Below are 12,281 nucleotides of genomic sequence, written 5' to 3' on the forward strand. Positions count from 1 at the left end.
GGTGCTCCTAGAGGCCAGAGGTGTTGGGTCCCTTGGAGGTGGAGTTATCTATAATTGTGAGCTGTCTGATGTGGATACTTGGAACCAAGTCCACGCCTTCCAGAAGAGCAGCAAGTGCTTGAAACTGCTGAGCCATCTCTTCAGCCGCGTTCTTTGTAACTCATTTTACTGATGTTACACTTATTGGGACGTTCTTCCCAGTTTTATGATCTTAACATATTAGGTGTTGTGAGCAGTGTAGGAGATAAGATTTTATAAAATATTTAACCCGCATACATATATAGTGGACATCAGCTTGATGTAATGTCCACTACACACATTTTAGAACCAGACTGTTTCTTGATTAGCTGTGTGCCCTTGGGAAGCCACTTAGTTCTTTGTGCCTTAGCTTTGATAAACAAAATAAGAATAATATTTTAATAGTTTGTTAAGAAGATTAAAATAATTGGTATGTTTAAAGTGCCCAGAAAGCCATCCGGTACATAAGGAAGTGTTGACTGTTTACTTTGGCTCATGTGTATATGTAAGGTCCATGTAATCTGCTGAACGTACAATATGACAACAACACTGTGGCTTATGACTGAGTAAAAATATATGGACAATATACAGTCCTATTGGGGATTCAAATGAGAGTGGAAATGAGCTCCAGAATTTCTCTCTAAAGGCCATCTAGTGGAGTTAAAACTCAGACTGTATACTGAAATATAGTTGAATTAGATAGGAGTAAGTTTGGGAAGAAGGAAGTTAAAGGAGGACACATTCTTTTGTTCTAGCCAGCTATTTTAGGTTACACTGGTTGGTCTTGTTGCCTTAACTATACTAGGTTTCAGTACTAATGGTTACTAAGTTTCTTTGACTCTTTAGACTCTTCCAGTCAATAATTTTATCAAGTTCTTGAAAGTAGACCAAATGGGTACTAAATGTTTATGCCAATGCTATATGAAATAGAATTTGAAGACTACTTCTGTTTAGGGTAATTTTCCAGGACAACCAAGGCTACGCAGAGAAACCCTGTCTTGAAAAACAAACAAACAAACAAACAAAATAAAACAAACTCATTACTCTTCCTTTTTATATTTTATAGGTAATTAATAATGCTTGTGCCACTCAGGCTATCGTAAGTGTATTACTGAACTGTACCCATCAAGATGTCCACTTAGGAGAGACATTATCAGAATTTAAAGAATTTTCCCAAAGTTTTGATGCGGCTGTGAGTAGTGTTCTTAATCTTAAAATGACATATTTGTGATTGTGCTTGTTATAATAGGCTACTTTTCTGAATTATTCTAGATGAAAGGGTTGGCATTGAGCAACTCAGATGTGATCCGACAAGTGCACAACAGTTTTGCCAGGTAAAGGTGTGTCTGTGTGTGTGTGTGTGTGTGTGTGTGTGTGTGTGTGTGTGTCTGTCTGTCTGTCTGTCTGTCTGTCAGTCAAGCAATTTTCTATCTCCTGTTTTTTTGGATTTGCTTTTTTTTTTGGCTCTCATTCTTTGTTCTCTACTGTAGACAACAGATGTTTGAATTTGATACAAAGACATCACCCAAAGAAGAAGATGCTTTTCACTTTGTCAGTTATGTTCCAGTTAATGGAAGACTGTATGAATTAGATGGATTAAGAGAAGGACCAATTGATTTAGGTAATTTGTTTTTTGTTCTGGTAGTTCACTTTGGATAAGGAAAAATAGATTTTATATTCTCCTTCCTATTAGGTATAGGTCTTCTTAAATTCTGAGAATGAAAGCTGCTTTGAGGTATTGTAATATGATGGTCTTGAGCACTTGATGAAAATGATATGACCGTATAGGAAGTCCTTACACTACAGATCACTTGATGAAAATGAGATGATCATATAGGAAGTCCTTACACTACAGATCACTTGATGAAAATGAGATGACCGTATAGGAAGTCCTTACACTACAGATCACTCGGAGCCTAGGAGCTTTTTCCTAAGGGACTGTGTTTTTTCAAAACATCTCACATAATATATTTTTAATTAAATTTAGTAAATTTATTTATTTTCATATATGGCCTTCTGTGTAAGTAAAGTGGCCTTGAATTTGTGATCCTCCTGTCTCTGTCTCAGCAGGAGATTACATCATGTAAACTTTTGCAATGGAAAACATAAGAAGGGAGGAAAAGATCATAGGGGAGTTGTTGTCAAGTACATGTGGCCAGAAAACAGAAGTGGGGAAAAACCAGATGTGGGTAGGAGGCTTCAGGTAGGACAGTGTAGGAAACCAGCAGATGGAAGCAAAGTTTAGTGTTGTGTATATGTGAAAATGCCACAATGGAAAAGCCATTTTTATGATAACCTAACAAGAATTTTTGTTGGGGGTGGGGTGAGGGGAGAAGGGACGGGAGAGAGAGAGCACACATGCACACATACAGGCCTACAATATGTGGTAGGCAAGGGCTGTTATCACTGAGCTACATTCCAGCTCTTGACAAAAGAACTATAATTCTTTTTTGTGGCTTCATTAAATTTCTTCTTTTGTTGTATTAGATTGCAATTCAGCAAACCAAATTTATTATTCAAATAAATCCAGCTTTATTTGAATCTAATATATGCTTTTGATAAAATTTTATACTTTTATACATAAAATTAGGCCTAGAAATTCATCTCAGTGGTAGCGCTTTCAACTACCATGTGTGATGACCTAGGCTCATTCCCCATCACTACAATAAATAAGTTGGTTTTGTTTAAAATTTTGTAATTTTTGATTATTTTTCACACTTACAACTAAGAATTCATCTAGTGAAGCTTTGTATATAAAAATATATATTATTTTGGCTGTTAAAATAATTTCATAGAGCCCGGTGGTGGCGGTACACACCTTTAATACCAGTACTTGGGAAGCAGAGGCAGGTGGATTTCTGTGAGTTCAAGGCTAGTCTCATCTACAGATGGAGTCATGAACAGCCAGGCATACACAAAAACCTTGTCTTGAAAAACCAAAAGGGGAAAAAAATAATAATTTTGTTGAAGCTGCTTTTCCTAGTTTGGTAATTTGGTTATTGTATACCCTCTGTTGACTTCTGTCTGATCATCCCGTTTGCTCATTAACATTGCTAGATAAGAAGGAAGTAGTAGGCAGTGTGGAATGGCCATGATGTTATGAGGTGAACTTCTGGGGAAAGAAGAGTAAGACACTCTGGCTAAATGGTCTTGCATTATGGGTGGCTTTCAATTTTGTTTTAATTTTTCCTAGCATATAGTAATGTAAAAAATAGTTTTTATCCATGATGACATTTCCATACATGCATATGATATATTTTAATCTTTTTTACTCTTTATGACTCCTTATCAATTTTTTATTTCACATTTTTGGAGAGTCAGACAATAGGGATTGAATCCTTATTTTAGCACTAATGTCTAAGTTTTATTCATAATTCTTTAATTTTGTCATATATAAAATATGATAACCTATAATATTGCTTAAAGAATTTGTGTGGTGAGATGGAGGGAGGCCAAGTGAGTGAGAGGAGAGAGAGAATGAAAGAATGAACAAACCCAGGGCTACATATGTGTTAGGCAAGCACTCTGTCGCCGAGTGTAATTATCTTTATCTCATGGTTATATGTTTAAGTGGGGTTTCTTCCTAATTCATTCCTTACTTCCTTAAATATTCTAGTGTCTACTATCCATGTCTGTTGCATGATTATATGGCATGTTAAACAGTACTATGACAGTACAAATGATAGTATTCTTCTGTTATCAGAAAATAAGAATTGAAGCTTAATTACACTTAAAAAGAATTAACCTCCCCCCCACCCCCCCCCAAAAAAAAGACTTGACAAGATACAGGGTGGCTCATAGGTACAATTTGAGATCTGGGAAGCCTGCATCAGGATTACATATTTCAGACAGAGCAGGTTATATACTGAGATATTTAAAACACACACATACACATGTATAATTCCTCAACTCAATATTGTTGATTAAAACTTTGAGAGAATGTTAATGATGGCCTTTCTATTTTTGTTTTAACTGTTTAACATTTCCTTCTAGGTGTATGCAATCAAGACGACTGGATTAGTGCAGTGAGGCCAGTAATAGAGAAACGGATTCAAAAGTAATGCTCCACTAATGTCATTTTTTAAGTTTTCTTTATTGAAAAAGAGTTTAATTCTTTAATGTTATTAAGTTAAACATCTGACCTATTCTTGATTGAATTAATGTATTCAGGAAATGTATTTCAGAAATTTTATTTAGTGATACAACAAGAAAACGCATTGATTTCTATTAAGTGAAGATTTTCGTTTTTTGTTTGTTTCTTTACTTTTATTTCTGTTTTTTGCTGATTTAGCAGTGTAGGGCATTAAACCTAGGGCTTTAGGTATGCTAGGCAAGTGAGCTACCACTGACTTACGGCACCAGCCTTAAAAGAACTGTTTGATACCGCTAAATAGTTTTGGTATTGAGGATTTTCAAAATAAAGTTAGTTTGAAATAATTATATATACACACAATCATTTGTAGAAAGTAATAGTTTATGTATACGGTTTACCTTGTAATCTCACAAAGCTACACTATAATATCACACCCAAGACCCAGCAAAATTCCAACTCAGCTTAGGATTCTTCATGTTGTCCTTTCTACCCATAGCCAGTTCCTTCCCCTGGCCCTCGCTGTCCTCTACTTACACCTTAATCCCTGGTCTTATGTTTTCACATTTTTAAATGGAATCATTAATTTTGTCATCTTTTTACATTAGGTCTCTTTATTCAACATAATACTTTAGAGGCTTTGTTGTTTTGTTGTGCTAGGAATGCAACTCATGACCTCATGCACACTAAGCGAGCACTCAGCCACTGAAGTATATTTCCAACAACAGTTCAGTTTTTATTAATAGCTAGAGTGTTCTGTAGTATTAAAATTGGATTTTTTTTTTAACCCATTCACTCATTGAAACAAAGTCTTTAATTCTGGTCAAGTTCCATTGCAATATTTCCCACTATTAATTGTGTGTGTGTGTGTGTGTGTGTGTGTGTGTGTGTGTGTTTTGTTTGTTTGTTTTGTTTTGTTTTTTTTCAAGTTTAAGAGTTCTTTGCAAGGCCCTAGATTCCATTCTCACCCGCTCTCCAAGAGGTTTATAGTTTACTATCTTTAATTTAACTCTGTGATCTATTTTGACATAATTTTGTGTATGGTGAGGTGTTTAGGTTTAAGGACTTTTTTTTTTTAACACATTTTTATTGAAAAATAAAATAATTCATATTACATTTCATTTTCTATCCCATCCCATGCATCCTCCCATTCCTCCCTCCCTCCCACTTTCACCCCAATCCCACTTCCCTATGACTGTGACTGAGGGGGACCTCCTCCCCCTGAATATGGTGCTAGGGTATCAAATCTCTTCTTGGTAGTCCGCTATCCTTCCTCCGAGTGCCATTGGGCCTCCCCAACAAAGGGACATGGCCAAATATGGGGCACCAGAGATCCTGTGAAAGTCAGTCCCCAGTCTCCACTTAACTGTGGAGAATGTTCTGTCCCTTGGCTAGATCTGGGTAGGGGTTTGATGATGACTGCACGTTTTGTCCTTGGTTGGTGCCTTAGATCAAGCAGAACCCCTGGGCTCAGATCCATCCATCATAATGTTCCTCTTGTAGGTTTCTAGGACCCTCTGGATACACCTACTTCCTTGTTCCCTATATTTTTCTCACCTAGAGTCTCAATAGGATGTTCTCACCTCTATCCCACTTTCCTGGTAGGTGCAGACTTTCATGGGACCTGCCCCTTGGGCTAGTGTCCAGTTATAAGTGAGTAATACCATTTGAGTCTCTCTGCTTCTGGGTTAGCTCACTCATTATGATCATTTCTAGTTCAATCCATTTGTCCACAAATTTTGGGAATTCCTTGTTTTTAATAGCTGAGTAGTATTCCATAGTGTAAATGTACCACAGTTTCTTTATCCATTCTTCTACTGAGGGACACTTAGGCTGTTTCTATGTTCTGGCGATTATGAATAAGGCTGCTCTGAACATGGTTGAGCAAATTTTCTTGTTGTGTGGTGGAGCATCTTCTGGGTATATTCCAAGGAGTGGAATAGCTGGGTCTTGAGGAAGCCCTATTCCCAGTTTTCTGAGATAGCACCAGATAGATTTCCAAAGTGGCTGTACTAGTTTGCATTCCCACCAGCAATGAAGGAGTGTTCCTCTCTCCCCACATCCTCGCCAGCATGTGTTGTCACTTGAATGTTTGATTTTAGCCATTCTGATGGGTGTAAGATGGAATCTCAGAGTTGTTTTGATTTGCATTTCTCTGATGACTAAAGACGTTGAGCATTTCTTTAAGTGTGTCTCAGCCATTTGATATTCCTCTGCTGAGAATTCTCTGTTTAATTCTGAGCCCCATTTCTCAATTGGGTTATTTGGTTTGGTGGCGTTTAATTTCTTGAATTCTTTATAAAGTTTGGATATTAGACCTTTGTCAGATGCAGGGTTGATGAAGATTATTTCCCAGTCTGTAGGCCGTCGCTTTGTTCTTTTGACAGTGTCTCCTGCCTTACAGAAGCTTCTCAGCCTCATGAGGTTCCATTTATTAATTGTTGACCTTAAGGCCTGGGCCATTGGTGTTCTGTTCAGGAAGTTGTCTCCTGTGCCAATGTGTTCCAGGCTCTTCCCCACTTTTTCTTCTAACTGATTTAGTGTTTTATATTGAGGTCTTTAATCCATTTGGACTTGAGTTTTGTGCATGGTGACAAGAATGGGTCCAATTGAATTTTTCTACATGTAGAAATCCAGTTAGACCAGCACCATTTGTTGAAGATGCTATCCTTTTTCCATTGAATAGATTTGGCTTCTTTGTCAAAAATCAGGTGACTATATGTGTGTGGATTCATATCTGGGTCTTCAATTCTATTCCATTGATCAACCAGCCTATTGCTGTGCCAGTACCATGCTGTTTTAATTACTATTGCTCTATAGTACAGCTTGAGATCAGGTATGGAGATTCCTCCTGAGGATCTTTTATTGTATAAGATTGTGTTTTAGCTATTCTGGGTTTTTTGTTTTTCCATATAAAGTTGAGAATTAACCTTTCAATGTCTTTAAAAAATTGTGTAGGTATTTTGATAGGGATTGCATTGAATCTGTAAATTGCTTTTGGTAAAATGGCCATTTTTACTATGTTGATTCTCCCGATCCAGGAACAAGGGAGATCCCTCCTTCTTCTCAAGTCACCTTCAATTTCTTTCTTTAGGGACTTAAAGTTTTTTTCAAACAAGTCTTTCACTTGTTCGGTTAGAGTTACTCCTAGGTATTTTAAATTGCTTGTGGCTAACGTGAAGGGTGTAGATTTCTTAATTTCTTCCTCTGTATGATTGTCATTTGTATATAGGAAGGCTACTGATTTTTTTGAGTTAATTTTGTAACCAGCCAGTTTGCTGAACGTGCTTATCAACTGAAGGAGTTCTCTGGTGGGATTTTGGGGGTCATTTATGTACACTATCATATCATCTGCAAATAGGGATAGTTTGACTTCTTCCTTTCCCATTTCGATCCCCTTGGTCTCCTTGTGTTGTCTTAGTGCTCTGGCTAGGACTTCAAGAACTATATTGAAGAGATATGGAGAAGGTTTAAGGACTTTTTTCTTTGCTTGTGTATATACTTTCTCCATTACCAGTTTGGGAAAGGCTGTCTGCCCTTCAATGAATTCCTTCTGTGCTATTAAAAGGTTGTGTGTCATTTGGCATGTTTGTGTGATTCTGTTAGGTTGTGTGTCATTTGGCATGTTTGTGTGATTCTGTTAGGTTGTGTGTCATTCGCCATGTTTGTGTGATTCTGTTAGATTCTGTGTCATTCGCCATGTTTGTGTGATTCTGTTAGGTTTTGTGTCATTTGGCATGTTTATGGGATTCTGTTAGGTTGTGTGTCATTCGCCATGTTTGTGTGATTCTGTTAGGTTGTGTGTCATTTGGCATGTTTGTGTGATTCTGTTAGGTTGTGTGTCATTCGGCATGTTTGTGTGATTCTGTTAGGTTGTGTGTCATTCGGCATGTTTGTGTGATTCTGTTAGGTTGTGTGTCATTTGGCATGTTTGTGTGATTCTGTTAGGTTGTGTGTCATTCGGCATGTTTGTGTGATTCTGTTAGGTTGTGTGTCATTCGGCATGTTTGTGGGATTCTGTTAGGTTGTGTGTCATTCGGCATGTTTGTGGGATTCTGTTAGGTTGTGTGTCATTTGGCATGTTTGTGTGATTCTGTTTCTGCAGTCAGTTTTCTTTCTTCATCTGTTTTGCCTCCTTCAGTTCTACACAGACATGCTTGAAGCCCGTGACTAGTGCCTCATGCTTCCATTTCTTTCTTCAAAATTTATTTTAGCTATTATAGTTATTTTGTTTCTCAAGTACATGTTAGCATATTTTCTGTCATGGTTACAAAAGTTTTTTTAATTGTTTTTTTTAAACAATTTCTGTTGAGCTTTTCAATCCATGACCATAGTATATTCATTTATTTCTTTCTTGATTTCTTTCATCAGCATTTTGTAGTTTTCAGCATATAGCTCCTGTATTTGTTTTTTCTGAATTACCTAAGAACTTCATATTTTTGAGTGGTATTATAAATAGTATTATGCTTTAAGTTTTGATTTCTATGTAGTCTTGCTAATTAACAGAATGAGAATTGACTTTTTTCTTCTTTGTTTTACATTTTATAACCTAAGTGAACACACATACTCTGTAATATTTTCTGCATACACAAACATATGATCTGTAAAAGAGGATACATTTTTAACTTATCCTTAAAATTTTAAATTTAAATTTCTTTAGTTAAAGCTTTAAATTTCTCTTTTAAGTTTTCTTAATTTTGCTTTTCGTCTTCTATTTTAGTTTAGTGCCTGCATATTATGATCAGTGTTTATCTTTAGGGATTGATACTCTTAATCAACATATAATGTATGATTTTGTAGTGTTTTTGCCATGAATGAAGTTTGTTTAGTAGTATAAGCCCCTTTTGTTTTATTTAGATTAGAAGAAATCTTTTCCAATCCTTTTTACAGTTTGCCTAATGACATATTTGAAATGAATTTTTTGTAGGCATTAAATATTTAACTGATGTTTTCTAATCTATCTTGTCAATCTTTTAATGTATTGAGATCATTTTATCCAATATAATTGATGAAGTTGCATACAAAATATATTATATGTTTAATATAATTAGTGTTGTTTAATTCTGGCCTTCAAAATTTTTCTTGTTGTTTTTCTGTTAATTCTTTCTGCTTTTCTATTTTCTGTTTCCAGAAATTATTTCAATATTGCCAGTTACTGGATTATTTTTTCTCTAGAATTTTCTTTGTCTGTAGCATTTTTCCTTTTTCTATATTCTTTGTATTGTTAGTGGTTTCTCATCAGTCTGTTGCTGTCAACATTTTTGCCAATTAAGAGTGTAATGTGAAAACCTTCCTTTCCTTCCCATACTTTGCCTGTATCAGTGCTAGACATAACTCCTCTATGCATAGTTTAGGAGAATATCAGCTGTTGGATTTCTTGCTTGAATCATGAAACAGCTTATAAAATTTAAAGAGAGAAATATATATACTTACTACATTATGACTTGGAAAAAATGTTTAGTGTCACCAGTAAAATATAACAAATGTAAACTCTTGGTTTAATTCTTTTCTCTGAGATCTTAAGTACTAATATCCTATTTCTTATAAGGAAGAGTGATGAAAACATATATTACTTTCTAGTATATTAAGTGAAATTCATAGTAATATAGACCACTTAAAAATACTTGCAATTGAAGAAATTTAGATAAACTTTTGCTACATTATACTCCTTCTAAGACAAAACCTTATTAAAATGTCAGCTTTTATTGTCTGCCTAGTGATAGTTTTATTTCCTTCATTATGTAGTAATAATAATGAATTATCTTAATACTAATGGTTTTATAATTTTTATTATATTGTAAACTTTTGTAGGTATAGTGAAGGAGAAATTCGATTTAATTTAATGGCCATTGTATCTGACAGAAAAATGATATATGAACAGAAGATAGCAGAGTTACAAAGACAACTTGCAGAGGTTTGTGGCCATATTGTATTTATATATTCGTGCACGCACATGCCCTTGGTTGTATGTATCTAGTGGGTGGGGCGCTGGCAGGAGGGGCTGTGTCTGGAAGCTGGAGGAGGATATCTAGTATCCTGTTCTATCACATTCTGCGTTATTCTTTTGAGTCTCTTGCTAAACTTGGAGCTAGGCAGCTGGCCAGCAGGTCCCAACAATTTTCCTGCCTTTGATCCATTATAGCACCAGTGTTATAGGACTGTGTGTATCTGCGGTATCTGAACACAGGCCATCCATCATGCTTCAGTTGGAAGCACTCTTGCCTTCTTTGCATTCCCTGTGGCCTTTAAGTATAAAATTTTCTCTGTGTAGCCCTGGCTGTCCTGGACTCACTTTGTAGACCAGGCTGACCTCAAACTCACAGAGATCCTCCTGCCTCTGCCACCCCGAGTGACGGGATTAAAGGCGTGCACCACTGAGCCCAGCTTTTCTCAGCTTCTTAATGTACATGAGGATTATAGTGTTCACCATAAAATATTGTCATAAGAATTGAATTTACGTAACACTTAAAGACTAACATAACAGGTGCTAGATGCTAGTAATGAGTTATTTTAGCTCTTTTCTCTTACTATATAATTAAGCAAGAGAGTATTTCTGTATATATTTTTAAATGTACATGTGCTCTTTACTAATCTTAATGAGTACCTTTTTACCATAGTAAATATGGTTGGAAAACAGAGCTAATGGTTGAGAAAGTCTTTTAAAAAGTCCTTTCATCCCATTTTAAAGACCGTTTAAGCAAATTTGTTTTGTAATTTAATAGACTGTAACAATATACTATATTATGATATTGGTAGTGGGTGAAAAAGTCATATATTGTAGAACATAGAAATATGGAAGGTATATTTAAGGCTTCAATTTTTTTTTCTTATTGGGCCAATACTCTTGCCAACATTAAGTTGAATTAGAAAATAATTATATCATATTAGTCATTTAAATGTTATCTTGACTTAAGCCACAGCCATTAGGGTACTGCTTCTTTTTTTCTCCCTAAGGAGGAACCTATGGATACAGATCAGAGTAGTACTATGTTAAGTGCTATTCAGTCAGAAGTTGCCAGAAACCAGATGCTTATTGAAGAAGAAGTACAAAAGTTAAAGAGATATAAGGTATGTTTCTAAAAATAGGCTACTTTAATAATTTAGTAAATTTTGAGATGAAGGTGTGTTGAATGAATGATTGATTGCTTTCCCTTACATCATTGATGAGCTTTCAGAATAATGTATTAATAGTCTGGTACTTGATGGAGTTTCACATTTAAATTGTATTATGAACAGATTTTTACCATATTAGATGTCTCAGTTTACTATACCTACTATTCTTCCTGAAGTCAAGGGCTTCCTACCTGTGACTGTGAGGGACAACCAGGACTTCTTGTCTGTAGGCTGTGACAGCTTTGTGCTGTGCAGTGTGATGTGCTTCAGGCTCTCCTTGTATATGGTGTCTGATCAAGACTTGCAGTCAGTTTTGCAAAAGTCCTGAGTTTCTATGGCAGAAAATTAATTAATTGTGGAGAGGTTTGTTGTTGTTTGTTTTTGTTTTGACAGGCTCAATGTAGCCTGGCTATGTAGCCATTCTGGCCTGTAACTCCCTATGTATAAAGGACACTAGTCTTGAACCAGTGGTAAATCTGCTGAGATTACAGATCCCTGCCACTGCAGACTAGCTGAAATTTGTATTTAAAAAGCACTAGGTGCTTGCCTATCTGCTTGTTGTAGGCCTTTTTCAGGTTAAGAAGTACACTTTTGTTTATAATGCAAGGTGAATTCATACTAATACTTGCTTACTATTAAAAAGGCTTTCCACCAAAAGCAGAAATTATATTTCTTATGAAAATTTTGGTTCTTCTGAACTTTACTTATTTGCTTCATGAATAGTAATAATAACACTTAAAAATACTTAAATTAATTTCTTAATTATTACTTAGTGTAAAAAGTAATGGATCTCAATATACCATTTGTGTATGTGTGTGTGTGATTACTGTAATAACAAGTGAAGTTTTTAAATAGTCTCTTTTATTGCTTAGTATATATTCCATTTTAAATGTACAGTGAAATCATTATGCCTTAAAACGACTTGAATTTTTCCTTAAAATTCTTAGGTTTTTAAGAATCCTTATATAATTTTTTTAGTTATAACAAACAGGCAGGCAACTTTGCTGTCCTGCTTCACTGACCATCTCTAGTAAGGTAGAGTGGGAGGAGGATTTAGATA

General features: G+C 35.5%; 1 protein-coding gene across 6 annotated transcripts in view; it reads left to right on the plus strand.

Annotated features, from left to right (window-relative positions):
- Positions 1 to 12,281, plus strand: part of Uchl5 (ubiquitin C-terminal hydrolase L5) — a 35,866-nt gene that overhangs the window by 17,736 nt on the left and 5,849 nt on the right. For 3 of the 6 annotated variants that reach the window (XR_007830778.1, XM_051147526.1, XM_051147528.1), the window contains exons 4-9: positions 1,085 to 1,210; positions 1,291 to 1,352; positions 1,509 to 1,639; positions 4,012 to 4,075; positions 9,920 to 10,037; positions 11,063 to 11,176. Coding sequence is in view for 4 of the 6 variants with exons in the window: in XM_051147526.1 (XP_051003483.1) it covers positions 1,085 to 1,210; positions 1,291 to 1,352; positions 1,509 to 1,639; positions 4,012 to 4,075; positions 9,920 to 10,037; positions 11,063 to 11,176 (615 nt within the window). In the remaining 2 variants the exon portion in view is untranslated. The remainder of the gene's footprint in view (positions 1 to 1,084; positions 1,211 to 1,290; positions 1,353 to 1,508; positions 1,640 to 4,011; positions 4,076 to 9,919; positions 10,038 to 11,062; positions 11,177 to 12,281) is intronic. The other 3 variants (XR_007830779.1, XM_051147527.1, XM_051147529.1) reach the window with 2 other exon arrangements.

This window comes from Acomys russatus, chromosome 6 (genome assembly GCF_903995435.1).
Source record: "Acomys russatus chromosome 6, mAcoRus1.1, whole genome shotgun sequence".
NCBI lineage: Eukaryota > Metazoa > Chordata > Mammalia > Rodentia > Muridae > Acomys > Acomys russatus.